The sequence below is a fragment of the Fringilla coelebs genome (assembly GCF_963513975.1).
Source record: "Fringilla coelebs genome assembly, chromosome: 1".
NCBI classification, from domain to species: domain Eukaryota; kingdom Metazoa; phylum Chordata; class Aves; order Passeriformes; family Fringillidae; genus Fringilla; species Fringilla coelebs.
In genome coordinates, this window is record NC_140028.1 from 22,216,243 (window position 1) to 22,236,987 (window position 20,745).

The following is a 20,745-nucleotide window of genomic DNA, read 5'->3' on the forward strand; positions in this document are numbered from 1 at the left end:
AGCAAAAGGAATTTAGATGTTGCACTCCAAGGTAATGGTACAAAGCTCAAACTGAGGAGAATTGAAAAATTGGTGACTGTAATTTAACTTAATTTGTTAAAGCGCTGTGGGTAATTTGGCTTTTTAACTGTGGAAAATGATTTAAGCTTTTCTTTGAATTAAAAGGCCTCTCCTGCTTCAGATATCTTCCATCTTGTGGCTGATTGAGACAGTACTTGTTGCCTGTCAGCAGGATTCTGATGTAAGATAATCAGCTTGTTCCTGCTTATTATCTGGGGAACGTAATGTTTTAACTTTGCTTTAATACTTTAAACAGTTCTGAAACCATGCTGAATTCTAAGTAGGCTGAATACTACTGAGCAGCAGCTCATCCTGCTTTTGTGCTGCTGGTGTCTTATAATGCCATTCTTCAGCAAGCTGCTTTTTTTGAGATTGTTTGTGTTATCATGCTGCTTAAAGATTACAGGCATGACTGCAATCCAGATGTGCAGTGCACACTAAAAAGTCAGAGGCTGTCGGCTCTGTTTCAAAGCCTCACAGATGAACAATAAGAAGAATGAAGAAGAGGAAGAATGTTGCAGGAGAACAAGCAAGATAGGACTGACTGTTAGGTAGATTAAATACTCTAATATTAATAAGCAGGTGCTTAATGTTTAGGACTTATTTAAAATAAAATTTTGCTTTCATACTTTGAAAGAAACAGAATTTGCTAACACAAGTCAAAAGCAGGGACTGGAAAGGTGATAGTTTCATATCTAGTCCAAAGTGGATGGCATTGCTGTGGCATAGTTTGAGGGTGGAAGGAAAAATAACTTGAGGGATGTTTTGGTTGCATGAGCTTGTAACAAAGTCATATGAACAAAGCCAGTACAGTTTACTCTTAGTATTTTGATACTTAAAAATAAAACAACCACTTGAAGGTATTATTTGATACTCAGAAGCATGTTTTGCCCTGCGTTTTTGTGGTATAAACAGTTACTATTCAAGCTGAGGAGAAGCATTTAAGACCTGTTAAAATATTTTCTATTATACAATGTTTCAGTGGTTCAGATACTTTTTTAGTATTTAATAAAGTAGACTAAGGCAGGTTTGTTTAACCTGTTTTGGTTTTTATGCATCAATTTTCTTATCTGCTTTTTAAGAAAAAACCTAAGTATCTTTCAGTGGTCAGAAACTGTGATGATAATTGCTATGGATAACACCACCACAAAAATAAAAAGTGGGTGTTCAGAGCAAAGTTGAAGTTCCATGCAGTCATGTGGGACCACAGCAATGCATTAGTGTGCAGCAAGTACTTAAATCATTGCTCCAGAACTGCTTGTTGCATGCTCCATACTCTAGGAGGGGAGTCCTGTGAAAATACAGTATATTGCCATGGCAGACCATGTCTGTGTGAAGGGAACAAACTTGTACTGTATGGGCATTCTTATGTTGTGCTTTTGGTACCATGATTTTTCCTTATACTTGAAGTGGCAGGGAAATGCTTCACAGTGATAGATGAGTTCTGCTTTTAATGCACAGATAGTGCTTCCACACTGAATTCTCATTACTAGTTTAAAGTGGAATTAAGTTGGCTACTTGGATACTTCTCAGGAGGATCACTGTTTCTGGTTGTCATCCTAAACAAACAAGAGCTCCTGCAATCTTGTTTTGTCTTTTTCCCATCCTTCTCCTGATTGTTTTGAAATCTTCAGAACCCTTAGATCTGTTGGGCAGCAGGAATTGAGAATTTAGCAAAAGTTAATGTAAGTACTTTAGGGAGAAGGGCATACATACTACTTGAGCAACAGAAAGACCATCAGTAGTGTCTCCAGCAAGAGAAATACCTGTGTATAAATCCTCCAGTTCAAAATTTAAATTTTGCTTTCAGGCAGCCACCACAGCACTGTCTGACAATTCTGTATGTGCCCAGCTGAGGGAAAGCTCACAGTGGGAGGTAGGAAAGAGAAGTGAGAATGGTATGGAAAGTAATAATGGGGATTTGATGTTGTGGTGGAGCTTAGCAGGAAGATGAAGGAAGGAACTGTACAGATGTAAGGTTTAGGGAAGCAAACACTACTCAGACTTCCACAGAAGAGCCTTTGCTAACAAACACTGTTCAGGGATGATGGATGGCATTCAGTGCACACAAACTGCAGATCAACGGACATTTGCTTTAATAATTATGTGGTGCAACAGTCGTCACAGTTTCTAATTGCTTTGGCAGCTAATCCAGTTGTAAAATATGCAATTAAAGCTGGGGTTTATTTCTTTTTCTGGACAGTTTTTGAAGTGTAGAACTGGCAGAATGCATTGGGGTTATGACCTTTAAGCATGGATCAAATATTTCATGAAGGAGATGGATGGAATGCATTTACTAAATTTACAATTAATCCCAAAGTAGGAGAGGTGCAATAACTTCAGAGGGTAGCATAGTTTCCTGAAGTTGACTTTAAGATTAGAAACAAGTACTGTAATAAATAGGAAATTGGTATGAAATTGAGCATTTTGGTAGGAAAAAACTACTGCACAAATAGGTAAAAAATGGATGGTGCACAACAGTGCTTCAGCTCTTCTCAGTGTTGATCAGACATCCCATGTAGTATTGTTTCAGAGTTTGGGCATCACACTAAGTCAAAAATCTGGACTGGATAAAGAGCAAATAATTATAAAAACTTTGATCCCTGAAATGAAAAAATGGAGGGGAACCAGATCAGTCTGTTAAAACATTGGGGTCATTGGTCTCCTGGATTCTAAGGAAACAACAATTAATGGTTAGGAAGTAAATTATTCTTTTTCCTCTCTGTTTCAACTCTTATTTGGGTAAAAACAAGTCCTAGGGTCAGCAAAACATGAACCAAACAGATCTTGAAACAGTTATTTGCAGTACCAAGTGTATTGCTCTTACTTCTGTCCGAGTGGAGAGCTGCTTATCCTCCCCACAGGAGAACTGCAGATCAGTTTGGAGGAGAAGCTCTGCTGCAGCAGCCCCTTGCCAGAACGGTCCATACCACTGGCACCACAGGCTTTCTGACCCAGGGCTGCTTCATCCACAGCCTCTGTTGCAAGCTCAAATGCATCCTGATCATGGTTGTTACCTGAAGCACTGTGGAAGTCTGGACCAGCTGTAACCTACCAGCAGTGGCTTGATAGGAGACACTGTCACAAAGGTGATCTTTCCCTGGGGGAAGGAGCACTGGTACAAAGCCTCATAAGCCTTCTCCTAGTCCAATATCTTTATATTCTGTTTTTCATACCAGTTCTCCACTGTCATCTTAACAAGCATCACTGAATCAGTATTCCAAATGAGTTCTGTCTTTTCTTCTGTTTGAATTATTTAATGGTTTTGCTCTAAGATTGTATTGCTGACATCATTAGAAGAGAACAGCGATGCCTAAATTTTCATACCTTTATCAGTCAAAAAGCAGATCATGCAAAAGAGTACAGATTCTCCTTCCATCTTTTCACTGTGCAGCCTTCAATTAATGGCTCACTGCCTCTAGTTTTTGTTTTACTGGGTATTACTTTGAGTTTGGTTGGTTGTCCCTTCTCTCACCCTCAACAAGGACTTTAGGCCTTCACATCTCCTTTAAAAAGAATGCAAATGTTAAAATTAAACCTGTAATCCTGTACAGTTTGAACTGATATTTTCTCCGGTCTAAAAAGTTACTTTCTAAAGGTGTGCCAGATACATCAATCCCATTTAGGGGGTGCTTTCAGGGATGTGCCCATGCTTTATTAGTGATAGAAAGGTGGCAAGATATCAATTGATGCTTTATTCTGTGTCTTAGACTTGAGATTTTTTTTGGTCTAAGATTAGCAGGCCTTGAATGTATCCTTGTATGTTGAAGAAGTGTTTGGATCAGAGTCTCTTTGTGTACATGCAAAGCAATTATCTCTTCAGTTTGCAGAAAGTGGGGAAAATGAAGCTGATTAACTTGGCAGCAATATAGAAGAGTCTAGCAATTATTGAAATAAATCTCTACTTGGAAAGCAAGAAATATTTGTAAACAGACAAGCATGTATCTCATTTGTAACTACATCATCTGTAAGTTAAATGTTGAAAGTCCTATTTGTTTGCAAGATTTCTTAGGGAGGAACATCAAATATGCTGTTTTAAAACAATAACGGAAGGGACAGGATTTGCATTAACTTTGCAGAGTTTCAGATCTGCTACTTAAATGAAAATAGCTAAATTTTAAGATAGGCTTGTAAGTGGGAATATTTTTTTAAGTATCATTACTAATAAAGAATATTTTGAGTTAACTTATGCAACTGCTATAAAATGGACAGGGGATAAAAATAAACAGTCTTTTAAAATAAAATCACCTTAATTTGAACAGACAGAGACTTAAGTCTTGATGCATTTATAAATCTCTTGAAGTCTACTCAGGGACCCTGTTCATGTGAATAAAAGCATACATCTGTTTTAAATGTTGATAGCAGTGGATTTAGTATTATATATTTAAAAGACAGCTATTACATAAAATCATTGAAAAAAGCTACAATGGGTATGAATTAATAAGCATATATATATATATATACGTTTGTATTTACTGTTAATGTGAACCACATTGTGTTTTTATCATATGAGCTTTGAAATGCAGGTCTAATGAAAGAACAGTTTTGTCACTTCAGCTCTTATAGTATAGAACTGTTAATGTAGTGTCTGATTATAAAGTAGTGTAACACAGTTTTGTAAGTCTCAGCATTCTTGGAGGTTTTTTGCTCTGTAGTATTGTCAGAGTAAAGGTAGCATTGAGGCCCATACTCTGATCAATTTTTGCATTTGCCTTTGAAATGTATTTTTTAAATGTCTTAATTATTGAGAAACCAAAATCCTATTTATAAAATACTTGCCTCGTTGTTTTGACATTTTAAAATACAAAGAGTTAACAAACATCTATTTAAAGTAAGTAGGGGTATTCATGATAGGCAACTATTCATGAAAGGCAACTAGTAAAATCCTAAAATGTCTTGCAAGTGCCAGACCAGGTGTCGTCACAGCTGTAGGTTACACTGCAATGGACAGGGTCAATCTAAGACATGCCCAGAGTGACTGGGACACTGCTGAAACTATAACTTTTCCTTTCCTAATTGCTTAAACACCTTTTTTGGGTTTTTTGTCCCACTCTTCTAAACTGTAGTTTCTTGGTGACTGTAAACCTTACATTATAGCATTCACCTTCAAACGCAGTGTATTTGAATACTGCATGGAGTAAAGGTGAGTGAGTGTTGCAGTGATTATAGTATTTCTGTACAATCTTAATCCAATGCAACGGCAATAGAGTTGTGGAAAGAGGAGTTTAGGAACTGGTGCTGGCCACCTCCTGAAGGAAGTAGTCAGCTTCTAATGTCCACTGCCTTTGTACCTGCTTCAGCTGCTCTGAGCTGTCTGGTCAGTTTTGTTCTATGCTTAGACCTGGTTTTATTAACGAAGTTCTCTCTTGCCCCCTTGACTGTTAAAGGTACGCAGTGATCGCGTTCGGGTGTGCCAGCTGCCCCAAGCTGACGTGCGGGCGAGCGGGCTGCGGGACGGAGTTCTGCTACCACTGTAAGCAGATCTGGCATCCCAACCAGACCTGCGATGCTGCCCGCCAGGAGAGAGCCCAGAGCCTGCGCCTGAGAACAATTCGTTCTTCATCTATCAGTTACAGCCAGGAATCTGGAGCAGCAGGTATTTATCACTGGGGTGCTGTGTCTGTAAAACATCTCTTCTGTACATTTGCACAATTAGCCCTAGATAAGGAAAGAATGGAGTAGTGACATGGTAGATAGTTACTAGATGCTTTGTCTTTCAGAAACATAACAATTCTAAATTTGGATTAAAATTTTAAATGTTATGCTTTGAATTATTCTGTGATCAGAATATCTGACTTAAGCCTTAAAAGCTTGTCACCATTTTAAGTTCTTTGTAGTTGAAAAATGGGAAATCAAACTTGCTGCAAGGCATCCTGTGTTTTGCACATTGACTTTTTTAGTTGTATCACTTAGTACACTTGCTTTCTCCACTGTAGGTGAAGTTCCCCAGCTGTTAAAATGAAAACTCATAACCACTGATTTTCTGTTTTCAAAAAGACTATTCCTCTGATGCCAGCTCTGATGTTTGATATCTTTGTTAGTACTAATTTCTGGTTTTCCAGGAAATTTTCATCTGTCTTGTCTACCAGAAGGCAAACAATTCCATCTCTTAAAGCTGAGCTTGTTTGTAACTCCCAAAAAAAAGCAGATAAACTATTCAGAATAGTGTTTAGCACATCAAAATTCCAATTTGCTGTTGATAAGAATTGGCTCTGAATTACACCAAGCTCTGATTTATTTGGCTTGCCTGATTTATCTACCTTGCCTGAACAAGCAAGGTAGATATTTGGGGTAAAGAGTCCTACTTGCACCCTGTAGTTAGAGCTGTTTTTCTCCAATCCAGCCCCGAGTTGAGAGTCTCTAATTTGTATTTTGCACTTGCTTATTTTAACAATGCATCCCATCTTGCCCTAAAAATTAGCATCTTGCTCTAGCTTTCAAATAAAATTAAAAAGAAGCTAAATAAATTAGCACACCAGCTCCTTTCCTTACCCCTTCAGTTCCTCTCAGCCTGAAGAGCAGTAGCTCTACCTTTCCTGTGCTGAAGAACTTGCTCTGAGTACTTTCTGCCCTGTAGGCTGTGCATGTGCTCTCATGTGGGAGTACCTAATGAATCCTTTCAGCTGCTTACTCCTTGTGCACTGGGCTTGGTAGAGGTACTTCTTTCTGCTGGTTCTGCACCTCTTTCTTTCTATCAAGTATGAGCTCTCCTTTCCCTTTGTCTTACCTAGTAGCACCGGCGCAGTAGACTTGGAATTCTGCGCTAGGAGCTGCAAGGTATTTCTGCTGCTGTGAATAAACAGCTTGTCCTAAAGTGCAGGTGCTAAACAGGAGTGAAGATCACAACTGTGGTGTGTGTGTGTATTTTTCACTGTTGCTCAGTGACCCCTTGTTTGACAGAGCCTGTTGCTTAACCTCATTTTTCCACGTTTGACTTGGGAACGTGGAGATTCTCCAGTTTTCTTCTGCTCCACTATATTTTTTGGGGGAGTTAGTAAGTATAATGTAGGGCTGTGAAAAGGACTCAAGAGGAGTTTGGCAGTACCAAAGAAGGACATTAATGTGAATGGGAAGATGGATTTAAGATACGTTAACAGAGTGGAGACTGAATATTAAAGTATGAGATTCATAACAGCATGAAACGTGAAAGGGGATTATATTTAAAGAGACCTTATTATCAGTCCTGTGTTAGCATACATATTTAATGTCAGATTCTAATATATATTTCATTAAGCTTAGAAAATCCTTGAACAGAGAGTATGCCTTAACTATTCAATTACTTGAATGTGGTCTACTGCACCTTGTTTTCATTAGTTTTGCCCGGTCCAAGGTTTGTAAAAACAGATTTGATACCAAGTCATGGCCAAATGAAGATTTGTAAAGCAACCTTATAAAAAACTTCTTCAGTTTTTCAGATAACGGTTCAATCAGTTTTCCCAAATGTATGTCTGTATTGTGATTATATTTGATTGTCTAAAGAACTGATATGACTCTAATATTCATTTTTAAACAGCTGATGACATAAAGCCATGCCCACGCTGTGCTGCTTATATAATAAAAATGAATGATGGAAGCTGCAATCATATGACTTGTGCTGTCTGCGGCTGTGAATTCTGTTGGCTGTGTATGAAAGAGATCTCAGATTTACATTATTTAAGGTACATTTAAGAAAAAATCGGTGTGGTTGGTGATTTGTTTTCTGAAGTATTTAGAAGGAGATTCCCAAGTGCTGTAAATCTGGCTTTCTTCTTCTTGGAGTAGAGAATCACAGTTGAAGTGTTCATATTAGAGAATTAAGTCAGTTTTCAATACATGTATTGAAATGAATCCTTTATTATTTTTATTTTAAAATATTTTGTAAATTTTATGCATGCAACATGTTCTTAGTACAAATCAAGTATTTTGGACTAACACACCCTCTTTTTACTGATGTCTTAATACATCTGTATTGTCCTTGTATTAGGCAATACAGAAGTTCTGATTATACCGGTTACTGTGAACCATAGATTGGTGTGTAGCAATATACAATATGCTTCTTATTACATTGCAAAATATGCTCTGAAGGCAAAAAATAATCTGATGAAAGAACTGATGATGTGTTACATCTGTAACTTGAACCTAGGGACAATAATTTTGTAACTAGAGAAACGTTCAGTAGTGTACAGCTACCTTGATTTACTTACTGTTTCTTAACAGCATTCTTATTTCTCTCTATTAGCCCGTCAGGTTGCACATTTTGGGGAAAGAAGCCATGGAGCCGTAAGAAGAAAATCCTGTGGCAATTAGGGACACTTGTTGGAGCTCCTGTAGGAATTGCCCTAATAGCTGGCATTGCTATTCCCGCTATGATTATTGGAATTCCTGTCTATGTGGGACGTAAGGTAAAAAGTGCTTCAACTCCCAACATGTGTCAGGTTTTATCTTCTGTTGTATGGCTTTGGTGATGCTATGTTCAGTTGGGTATCTTAACTGGCCTCTAAAAGAAAAAGACAAAACAAAAAAACAGTCAATCTCTAAAATACCAAAGCAACCAACCCCTGCTTTGTTTAAGGATATTTGTATCAGTTGTAGAGGAACTAAAAGCAGTGTTTTTAAGAATCTAGGTTCTCTTGAAACACACAAACATGCAGAGCAAAACACTGAACAATTTCCAATTTCTGCATCCTGCTATGAAAGTTCCTGCATGCTTTTTCAGAATTGCTCTGGTTTTAATCTCTGGTTTCCCTTCTGTCCCTTAAACAATCTTTAGAGCTCAAGGAAGACAAAAAGGAATTTTTTTTTTCTTAAAGGCAGCTAGTTACCAGAATTTTAGTATAAAATTATGCTAGTTCAGGTTTTTGTATACACATATTTAAGGATTTATACTCAGCAGCTTCTTAACTGCCTTGGGCCAGTCCACCAGTGTGGATCAGTCTTCAGTGCTACCTAGCCTGCCTTCATTTTACTTCTTCTGGGAAGGAGCTAAAAACATTCATGTTAATCAGAAGGCAGTTGATATATTTCCTCTTAAAAAATATAATCCCTTTTACTATAAAGTAATCAACAAATTCTTATATGTAGTTTAGGATATAGTAATAAGTTATCTAGGTCTTTTGGAAATAGGCTTTTTGAAATGATGGCTTGGAAGATTTGTTTTCTGCTTTTATCAGCATGGATTCTCGCAGTGACTAGCACAGACACATAATTCTGTATTTGTTGGGGAGGGAAGGGGGAGTGTGTCTGCTAGACAGAATGTTTGTTTAATCTTTTTCTTTCTAGCAAGCACCCTGCTTTCTGCTACAGTTGGGTTTTGACCTTTTTATTCTGTTATGGCTTAGTCTCATATAGTCACTGGAACCTTCTAAGTGAGGAGAGGAAGAAGGCAGCAGTTACCTGTTTCAAATTGCAATTGCACTATTAGTTTTTCTCATTATATTTTGGAATAGGACCCCATCACAGAGCACCCTTCATGTACTAAAGTCTCAGAGCACTCTCACATTAGTCTGTGAGGCAGCCTGGTGAGAATTTCTGTGGTACCTCAGTGCTTAGTGGTCATTTCTCTGTGACTCCTGTCAAAATTTGCAGTTCAAAGCATCTTACAATGGAGATCCCACAGGCCCTTCAAGCTTGGTTTTCTTAGAAAAACTTTGTGTTTTTAACATAGGTATAGGAAGAGAATTTACATTAGATTCCTACTGCTCTATTCTTCAGCTGATGCAGAGAATCCTTTTATTTTGCAATATGCTACTACATATTTAATGATACTTCAAGTCCATTCTTAACAAACCTAGCACTTCCAGTTTTTCTTGATGAACTGTCAAGAAAATGCTGGTTTAGGTTTCTGATTCTCCTCTTCTGGATTTCCTTGTAGTTGTTCATGCCGCCTTTTTGTCCAGTTTGAATACAGCAGTGAAGCTGCAGCATTACTACTGCTGAGTTAAATGCAAGGGTGATTCTGTGCCAATAACTACCAGTTACCTCTTCTTCAACAAAGTGCTATCTTCATTTTGTGTGCTCTAAAACACAGACCCTTTCCCACGTACTGGTAATTCAGGCAATTGGCTTCTTCCTACGGGCAGTCTTGAACTCATTGCCATTCAGCTGCATCTGGTCATTTCAGGCTGTTTCAGCTGCAGCTGGTCATTTCAGACCATTTTTTCAGCTTCTCACGACTGGAGTGAATTTTGGCATTCTTGCAACCATGCCAGATTGTACTGCCCTGAATTTCACCACACACGTTCTTCTCCTTCCATCTTCCACATTAATAAAAATGTTCAATACAGTTGGATCTAAGGCACATCTCTCAGAAGAAGTATGAAGTGAAGAGTCTCAATTTGGGTAGTTACAAAAAATGACTATTCACATGTTTTCTGTAGTTTCACATGAAGCTTAGTAGATTTCTCTCATCCTTGTTTTCCAGTCTGGACTATTATAACTGCTTGAGTGTCATACAAGAATGTAAGAATTTAATTAGTCAGTGTGTGACATCTGTTTCTCCCCATCCTCAAGGCTGACTTATCTTGTTACAGGAGAAAATTAAATTGGCATGATTTCTACTTGAAAAAAAATTCAGTGTGACCTTTTTGTTTCCTACCTTTGCTTTGATATTTACAAGGTGCCAATTTTCAGGAAATGAAAGTTCATTCAGTGGTCTTTTACTTCCTCAGCTTCTTGGTTTGTACCCTTTTAAAGATTATCATTTCCATTTAACCATTTCCAGTTTTCCTGGATTTTTTTTTTCAGACATCTACTAATAATACTTTTCCAAAATTACTATTAATGACTCTGAAATTTGGCCTGCTGAGATATTTCTCAGATCATCTCATGTAAGTACACTCCAATCTGCTGTATTTGTACAGATCTTACTTCTTTGTCACCGGTTGTCTGGCTCACAGTTGATCTTCAATGACAACTGAAGGGAAAAGAAAATAGGAGCAGGTCTCCAGTTTCATCTGCTGGTGCTCTTTCGTTTTTGTTAAACAGCAAATTGATCCAATTTGGTCTTCCTCTTACTAGCACTGTACTCATAGAATAGTTTCTCCTTGACTTTAATATCCCTTGCTTTTTGTCTCCTCTAGTTTAACGTTTTTGATTTTGGCCTAACACCCTCATGCTGTTCTTCTATACCCATTCATAGTCATTTGACCTACTTTCTATTTTCTTAATGCTGCTGCTGCTTTGGTAAAGGAAGCTTCATTGTTCTTTTTCAACATTCTGTCTGTCCTTTGTATTGGAAGTGTTTGTGCTTGTGCTTTGATAGAGTTTCCTTGAGGAAGTGGTAATGTTCTGGTTTTATAGATAGAAGTCTTGTAACCTGATAGGTTTCTGTGTTTATTGAAATTCTTCTGGCTTAGTATTTTTGTTTGATTATTCTTTATTATTTAGTCAATATCCAGAAGTTTCTTATTGCATAGTAGTTTCTACCAGTGTGACCTTCTATCTTGATGTTTTAAATCAATTTTTACTCTGTAACCTCTTCCTTCCATTCCTTTTTTTCTTGCTTTGTGTTTAAGGAATCCAGTAACCTTTATGGTTGTCTGTTTGAGTTGTACGTTTTGTTTCGGGAGTTAAAATTGTCCATAACGGTAAAATTCAGTGCCTTAGGCAATCCTGCTAATTGCTCAGAGCCCCAGGAAACCTAATCTTTCTGTGTTTGTAATTCTTACACACTCACACTGAGAGTGTTCATGTTCAGTTTTTCTTTTTAATCCATAGGCATGTTCAATATTCAAGTGCTCACTCATTCTGTATTGCTCTCTGTACAATGTACCTCAGAGCAAGTAAATGCATTCTTGTTGCACAAAGCACAGTGCCTTCTCTGCCCTTTCCTTGCCTGCCTTGCCTGAACAAAGACTTTGTTTATTCCAAAATGAGAACAGCCCTACCAAATCTCTAATTGAAATTATATTTTAGAAAGCACAGCATTCAAGAACATGCTATTTAGAAAGCATGACATGCAACTCATTTTTTGTCATTGTCTTCTTGTGCACCCATCTTTTTTGTTCTTCCTTAGATGGAGTGGGGCTTAACTTGGCTTTTGACAGCCATTAAGATACCTTTGTAATTATATCCTTTGTAATTATATCTTAGATGTAGTGCATACCTCTGAGACACCATGTTCCTAGGGAGAGTAAATGAAACACACAAATGTGGGAAGTCTCTGTAGAACAGTGATCTTTAAAGGCCTTTCAGGTTCTTCTGGGGTTTGTGGCAGGTGAGTTTAAGGCAGTCACATTTCAGAGTAATTGCAGACTTTTAATAATCAGTGAGAGGTTTGGGCAGCAGGTTCCTCTGTAAACAGAAGCACAGCTAAGACTCAGGTTTGCAGAAACATTTCTTGTCTCAACAGCTTGTCACGAGTGGATGCTGGAAAAGTGGAGTTCTTGTTTTACCCTCCCTCCAGGCTATGTTTGGTGAAAGCTCTCTTGTGGCTCTGTTATGTCAGCCTGTTTCTATAGATCTAGTAATCTGTGAAAGTTTCAACTCCATACTGTTCAGGGGAAAGACAACTGGGAATAAGATGTGTCAATTTGATCTTATGTGGCAATTCCTTTATCCTGAAAGTTTGTCTGCTTTTCCCAGCCACATAAGCTGGAGTAATGATTAAACAAAGCTCTTCAATTACTTAGCTCTTGAAACTTGAGGCTGAGAATAAATGCTTAATTGCTGGGTGGGAGGATTCCTACTTGTAAGAGACTGCCTAAAATTGGGATATGTGTAAATTTTACTTTCTTTGAGATAAGAAATAAATCGTTGCATAGACGTGATGATTACACTTCTTCATCCCTGCAGCAATGTATTATTGATGTTGCTAATACTCTAAACCCCCTTTCTTTTCTTCTTTCAAGATTCACAATCGATACGAAGGCAAAGACATTTCAAAGCACAAGCGGAACTTGGCTATAGCAGGTGGTGTAACCTTATCTGTAATTGTTTCTCCAGTTGTAGCTGCAGTAACCGTAGGTAAGCAAATACTACTATTTTGTGTCTTGGTAGCACCTTGCAACCAGAACTGTATAAACACTCATGAATAACACAGCTAAGTGCTGTAGTTTCATTTTATAGGTGAAGGAACCAAGACAAGGAGGAGTCTGAGGTTATACATTTATTGGGGCAGAGTCAAGAATACAGCACTTGATTTTAATGTAGCATTTTCTCAAGAATTAAAACTAATTTTTATCTTGAAAATTGAAGTTTCCACATTGTTGCTTCTGGCTTTTTAAGATTGAAGTATTTAAAGGTTTTTAAATGACCAAGAAAAAAACTGTCACAGAGTCTATTCATATTTTAATAACTTCATATCAAAATTTTCTCCATGCAGAACAAAAATAGTCTCTTAGACTTAACATTGCAGTAGTTGACAAACCACTTGTTTTGCTCTGGGAGTCAGTTCAAACTACATCACACTTTTTATCATGGTGATTGTTGAGTATAGCATTTAAGGAGAATCTTGCTGTTCCTTACAAAATAGTTGTCTCATCTTCCCAGGTAATTTCAAGATCACTGTAAACCCAGATTGTTTTTGAAAGGAGGGGACTTGCCTTGCCTTGCTTCTTTTTTGCAGCACAGGCATCTTCACAGCTGCACAGTAAGCTGCTGTAGATAGCTAACTCACACTAAGACACACATTTAGTTTTAAGCTGGATCAGCCCCCTGTACACACAGTTTGTCTGCAGTGTTCCCCTTTGTGCCAGAAGCAATGCTCAGAGAGTAATGAGTAACATCCCAAAGATGAGGCCAGTTTTAGCCAGTGATGATTCAATTTGGCCATGAAGCTGTGGCTTTAAACTGCTTGTTATCAATGGTGGACCACTGTGCAAATGAGGGTATGCCAGCCATGAAACTGGTGTCAGGCTGCATTGCATTGTTCTCATGTGGCTGTGGTGTCAGATCCCTGCTAAACAGGTGGTGGGACACAGAGTCTCATAGTTGTATTTATAGGTCTGCCTTACTTCATTTCTCTCAAGCTGTTTCTTAATCCTGAAGAGAGATGAAGCGTGGCTTTTCAGGGAAAGCAGCTGGGTTTTATTTTGTGGAGTTTTGCTCTTTTGTGGAGTTTGGCTCCATTGCCATTAACAAATGGCCTCCAGTCTCAGGGCATTGTGTGGTTTCCAAAATAATGACCATAAGAATATGGAGTGCCTCCTTGAATGTGAACAATTTCTATTGAAGGAGACTCTGGAACCCTTAATTTAGATTAGACTGAGTAGCCTTTCTATTAGGTCTGCTTCTCTCCTGACATTTTCAGAATGTGCCAACTTGACATTTTTCAATCTGCTGGGTTTTGTACCTTCTGTATACTTCTATCAGCCAAGCCATAGGATGATTTAATTCATATGCCAAAGGACTAACTAACGTCTTCCACTCAAAGTGGTGGGATGGATGTGTGTGTATCTGTGTGTGCTTTAGTCTACAGCTCCTTTAGCTGGTTCCCCTTAATTCCTGCCACCGTACTCCATTGAATTGTTTACTTTTAAAGGAAATCTTATATTGAAAAATCCTAGAGTAATAATAATGTTAAGTCTATTAAATCAATAGCAAAGCTGTGTCTCCCTTAAGTGGATGTAAATTGAAGCCCCTTATTAAAGTAGTAGAGGTGCTAATATTTTCATTCGAGTAACATTTGAAATAGATGTCTGCTATTTCTGCCTCTCAGGTGGAACAGCAGAGTCCCCAGTGGAGCTTTTGTGAATCGTTAAAGGACTTTAATTTTGTTTGTAAATTATGTTATGGACATGTGGAAAGTATTAATTCATCAATCATTAAGTTTCTCTTCCTACCAATGCCGACAGAGAGCCTTCTGCCTGCTGAAAGTACTTTCCTGTCATTTCACCTTTGCAATTTACCAATATTTCTTAACTTTGCTCCCTGTTGATCTCTTTCAAGTGTACTATTAATCAAATATTAAGTAATCTTGGAAAAGGAAATTGCCTTTATGAAAGGCTCTAAAATAAAAGTCAATTTAATGAAAGACCCTACTTCCCTCTGTAGGTATTGGTGTTCCTATAATGCTGGCTTATGTGTATGGAGTTGTTCCAATTTCTCTCTGCCGAAGTGGAGGCTGTGGTGTGTCAGCTGGCAATGGAAAAGGTGTCAGGATAGAATTTGATGATGAAAACGATATAAATGTTGGTGGAACAAATGCAGCTGTAGGTAAGAAATTGTTTTCTATAAATATGGGCTTTGTGACTTGTATTTTCTATCTTAGATACTAGAGTAGTTACTTGCATTTGGGGCTGCTTCTGCTCATTGCTGAAATTGCGCCTCTCAGATGATAATTGCTTCTCTGTGGCATTTTGTGCTGGGCTGTATTACAAAGTTATTGGCCATTTTAATCAAAGCCAAACTCAAGTCTTCTCCATAGGTAAAGGTTTTAACATAGTATTAATGTTGCTCTTTCAGAATCCTGGTTTGTGGAAGCTGGTTAGGTTTGGTTTTTTTTTTTTGATAGGGCCAACTAGGGTCTGATGCTTCAATTTTTTGATTACATGGCACTATGCTGTGTGATGGGGTCTCTCAGCATTCTTTTTATCCATGTTTTCTCTTGTATCCATGCTTAATTTTTTGTTGTCTTAAGTATGTGATGTCAGGCATAGCCATTATAGCAGCGCCGAGAAAGGTGCCCTTTAAAATTATTTTGGGTTTTTGGGGATTTTTTTCTTTTTACAAAGTTCTCTTTTTGTGACCATGTGTTTTATAAATCCTTCTTCTCAGCATAATTTCAGAAACAGCTTTCATGGTCACATTCCAGAAACAGCTAAGTGCTGCTTCCATAGCTGAGGAGCCTTCTCTGTTTCTGTAGATACCACGTCGGTGGCGGAGGCGCGTCACAACCCCAGCATAGGGGAGGGCAGCGTGGGGGGCCTGACGGGCAGCCTGAGCGCCAGCGGCAGCCACATGGACAGGATCGGAGCCATGCGCGACAACCTGAGCGAGACGGCCAGCACCATGGCCCTGGCTGGGGCCAGCATCACGGGCAGCCTCTCGGGGAGTGCCATGGTGAACTGCTTTAACAGGTGAGGGACCCACTGCCAGCCTGCCCTGCCCTGCCCCTCGTGCAGACACAGCAAGGGCACCTCCTCCGCTCCCCCGTTTTTGCTTTTTCATATCGGTTCCTATTTAACGGAAGTGTCTCTGGGAGATAAACAGTTAATCCCTGGCAAACTTACTGGTTTTCAAGAGATCCTGCCTGACCACAGTCCTCAAGACTTTGCTTTTGTTTAGGCTGAGCGGGGCCTGAGATCTTGTTCTCCTGCTTCCCCAGGAGAGCTGCCTGTAGGCAGGAGTCAGAGGGAGGCAGCTCATCTCTAACACAGTTGTGTTCTCTGGTGCACCTCACCCAAAAGTCAGAAGTGCTGACTTGTTTGGTCTGCAGGCACCAAGCTGTGCCTTCAGAACGCTTGGGTGGCGTGTGGACTCCAAATGGACTGCAGGCAGAAGGGGAGGCAGACGAACACCTGGCCTTGCCAAGGTGGCAGCTTCTCGTCGCATGCTTAATGCCTTCTGTAAATTTGACCTTTCTGGGAGTTGGCTCTCCTGAATCCTGAAGAGAAAGGGAGTGTGTAGAAAGGATTGTTGGCATGTGGGGTTCAGCTGCCAACACTGCTAATTTTGAGTAATTTGGCATTCCAGGCTATATAGAGTAGAGAGTGGGATAGTATCAAGAATTCCCCTCTGCTGGGACAGGTGTACCAGGCTGTGACTGCTGAGTGAGATATACATACCCTCTTCTTTAAAGAGCTGAGAGTTAAAACAAACAAACAAAACCCAAAAAACTAAACCAACAAAAACCCACAAAAAAACCCCAACAACAAAACAAAAACAACAAACCACAAAAAAAAAACCCACCCCAGTTTCAATGTCAGTACACAGATAAACATGACATTTGGAAAAAAACTTGATTTCTGGGATATCTGCTGAGCCCAGCTTAAGATTGCCCAGGTTTCTATTTTTCCTGTTGCAGTTGATAGCACTACAATGTAAAGCAGAGTACAGAACACAGTTCTCTGCTTCTTGTTTGATTAGTAGTAATTTGCAGCAGGGGGATACATGGGTACTATCATGTCTTGAATTTATGTACCCTTCTGATTGTTTTTACCATTTTAGAGTATAGTGTATTATCTGCAAAAGAACTGTAGCTAAACCTGGAAGCTGTCCTTGTAAATCTCAGGAGGGAAAGAATCCAGAACTTTTGGTTAACACCTTTAGGAAATTACTCTGGTTTTGCTTTGAGGTGTTTTTGTTTGGTTGATTTTAATCAAAAAATAGTAATTTTGACAATGGGAATGGAGAACATGTGTCAGTAGGGTAAATAAGCCCATCTGTACGGGAGTGACTCAAGGACTCTATTTAATAATTACTGACTTATTTACTTACTGCCATCTACAAGGTGGCCCTAATTTTCAAAAAATGTGCTTTAATTGTTGTAGTATATGTAACTTTCTCTTTCTCTTTCAAAGACTGGAAGTACAAGCAGATGTGCAGAAAGAACGATACAGTCTGAGTGGAGAATCTGGCACAGTTAGCTTGGGAACAGTTAGTGACAATGCCAGTACCAAAGCAATGGCAGGATCCATTCTGAACTCCTACATCCCTTTGGACAGGTAAGGGAAATGTGGTGAAAGTAGAATATTTATAAGACTTGCTTAATAGAGGATATTTTAAGCATTCCTCAGCTGTTCTGCATTCAAGATTACACTTTGAAACTGTAGATTTTGTTACAGATGGAATTAGGTGTGACTGCTTTCTGCATTTTGCCAGGGTTATTTCCAAAGAGGAATGCCATTGCTGTAGCTCAGTGAAGCGTTTGGCGGTTCAGACTTTGTGTTTTCCTTTGGGCTGTTTATTTGGTTAAACATTTCTCCTTACAAGATACACAGTGAAAGTGAGAGGGATGTATGTAGGAAAGCAGCAAGAGTTTGTTCCACCCTCCGACGACCTCTTACACTCTCGGATTCTCCCCTGTTCTAGGGAAGGTAACAGCCTGGAAGTGCAGGTGGATATCGAATCCAAGCCAGCCAAGTTCCGGCACCACAGCGGGAGCAGCAGCGTGGAGGACGGCGGCGCTGCCGGGCGCGGCTCCGCCGGCTGCTCCGGCCCGCCCGAGGGCAAAGGCGGCGCCACCAAGTGGTCCAAGGACAGCACGGCGGGGAAGAAGTGCAAAGGTAAGCTGAGAAAGAAGAGTAGCATGAAGATTAATGAGACGAGAGAGGACATGGATGCTCAGCTGTTGGAGCAGCAAAGCACAAACTCCAGTGAATTTGACTCTCCCTCTCTGAGCGATAGTATTCCGTCTGTAGCAGATTCGCACTCCAGCCATTTCTCTGAGTTCAGTTGCTCAGATATGGAAAGTATGAAAACTTCCTGTAGCCATGGCTCCAGTGACTATCACACTCGCTTTACCACAGTCAGTGTTCTCCCAGAGGTGGAAAACGATCGCCTGGAAAACTCTCCACAGCCGAGTGGAATCCCTGTGCCTGTTCCAGCAGCCCCAAGCACTGATGTTCCACAGCTGAGTTACATTGCTGAGGAAAGCATTAATAATGGATCTTCGACAGATGTAGATTTAGGTGTCGGTGAAACACCGAAAGAAACAAACAACAACCATTCACAACAGGCTGTGGAATTAAGCACTGCTATTCAGACTGAAATGTAAATCTGTAAGTGCTGCAAAAATATATTTGCCACTAAAGAACCCTGTCAAAGCTGGTTGAATCACATGCGACTTCTGTAGGTTTCAGGTGACCAGCAGAAGCAAGGTTTTGATACAACTGCATTTTCTATATACTTGTCTGATATGGCAAAATACTTCCTATGGATCTTCGACCTGTATGAAGAGACATGAAGGCTTTAACCAAGTGCATTACAGCAGTACAAATATGTCCATGTTTTGTATTTTTGCCACGACTTTGCTTGAAAGCGTATACTTGGTGTATTTAGATAAAAATTGGTAAATTCTTAATATGTTAAATGCTGAAATGAATAATATGTCCTGCACTGTTCACTTGGAAAATATGGGGTTTGGGATAAAGGGTGTTAGCTGAGCATTAGTGACTTAAAACCATTCTTGTGTCAACTCTTAAATTTAAGGGAAGCAAAGACCTGCAGAGACCTATACAAACATACTTCAACAGTGAATATTCAGAATGACAATTTTGTTTCATAACTGGACACACTGTATTTAGAATGCATGTAGAATGAACTGCATATCTTCAGATGGATGTAGCCTGTGTCAGAAGTGTTTGTATGTGTGTACACTTTGAGCAGGGTTATGGCTTTTACATAATTTCAAAACATAAGAAATTGGTACTCAATTTATGGTGGAATGGAGACATCACCTGTGTAGAACAGTGGGGTTACCTATTTATTCATGCAACCAATCATGCAGCAGGTAAGGCTACTATATAGTGTATAAAAAGTGTAAAATAACAATCCAGTGATTTCCAAGCATTGTAGAAAAGCAGATGCAGCCACTTTTCATTAGGGGGAAAATTGGTGCCCCGTCCATTCTTGGTGCCTTTGGAAAAGACTGGGTTTGAAGTGCCTGGTCGTCTGAGGATTTTACTGTAATGTTTTCCAGAATGTCCTCTTTGGCCAACTTGGATCACAAAAGAAAATCCTAGTGAATAAAATGACTGTCGTAGATATAACAATGAGGTATTGGCCTACCAAAGACTCACTCAGGCTTTAGTGGACTTGACATCTCTTTGCAAGACATGCCTGTCTTCAGTCCCAGAATCTTAAGTGCAGTGCAATGACTGCCCAAATGCAAAGATGGGTTCCAAATATGCTGGCTTTTTTCTTTTTCTTTTGCATATGGAAGATGTACAGCTGAACACAAGCTGAAGTTGGCCAAAGCGCCTGCACTGTTAACATTTTTTGCTAAGTAATTCACTAAAATGAAAAAAGTTGTGAATCTCAGAATAACAGTTGACAATGTTCTGTCTTGTGTTTCATGTATTGCCATTATGGTGCTACTGGAGGTTTGATTGGATGAAAAGAATGCCATGAGCTACAGTCCTCTTCCATGACTTATCCTCACCAGTTTCAGTAATAGCTTATAACACTAGTGCCAGTTACGTTATTTGGTAATGCTTGTTACAGTATTTGTATATTTGCAATTCGGTTTTGCTCAATAATATGCGTGTAAACTGCATATCTGAAATAAATGTCTAAATACTGACTTCTAGTGGTCTGTTGTTTAATGTGCTGATCAGCCCTATGAAATGTGTATATTCCCAGGGAGCCTTTTTTCCTGACTGCTCTTATCTCTTGCTGCCTTTAAATATTTTTATTTTATTGGGTGTGCTTTGGAAGTTGAATGTTCTGATTCTTGGAAATGTAAGATCTGAAGTCAGTTGCGTTTTGTACAAGATTTCAGCCTTCTCTAAGATGAAAAGAAATCTGATCTCTCTGGCAGGCAGAACAGTAAATGGTTTTGGGACAGGGATGCAGTTCTGGCAGGAGCTCTTTAAACAAAACTGCACTATCTTGGCACAAGTCAGATGGCTGACTAAACTCAAACTCCGTTTTCTCCATCTAAAGTGACGCTCTTCTCAGTTCACATGGCCTGCACAGAGTTCTTTCTGTGCAGTAACACCACAGATTGGTCAGAGTTTCTGGGTAACACCTGGTGTTTTTGCTGAGCTGAACTGCCTGTTCCTTCAGCTCATTTTCTCACCTGCATCATGAGAGGCCAGGGAAGTG

General features: G+C 39.3%; 1 protein-coding gene across 3 annotated transcripts in view; it reads left to right on the top strand.

Annotated features, from left to right (window-relative positions):
- RNF19A (ring finger protein 19A, RBR E3 ubiquitin protein ligase) overlaps nucleotides 1–20,158 on the top strand; it is a 57,150-nt gene extending 36,992 nt beyond the window's left edge. For all 3 annotated transcript variants that reach the window (XM_084211970.1, XM_084211971.1, XM_084211972.1), the window contains 8 exons: nucleotides 5,448–5,656; nucleotides 7,574–7,718; nucleotides 8,279–8,441; nucleotides 12,888–13,002; nucleotides 15,031–15,192; nucleotides 15,842–16,055; nucleotides 17,499–17,642; nucleotides 18,010–20,158. In XM_084211970.1, coding sequence (XP_084068096.1) covers nucleotides 5,448–5,656; nucleotides 7,574–7,718; nucleotides 8,279–8,441; nucleotides 12,888–13,002; nucleotides 15,031–15,192; nucleotides 15,842–16,055; nucleotides 17,499–17,642; nucleotides 18,010–18,694 — 1,837 coding nt within the window. In that variant the 3' untranslated portion in view covers nucleotides 18,695–20,158. The remainder of the gene's footprint in view (nucleotides 1–5,447; nucleotides 5,657–7,573; nucleotides 7,719–8,278; nucleotides 8,442–12,887; nucleotides 13,003–15,030; nucleotides 15,193–15,841; nucleotides 16,056–17,498; nucleotides 17,643–18,009) is intronic.
- The last annotated feature ends 587 nt before the right edge of the window (nucleotides 20,159–20,745 follow it).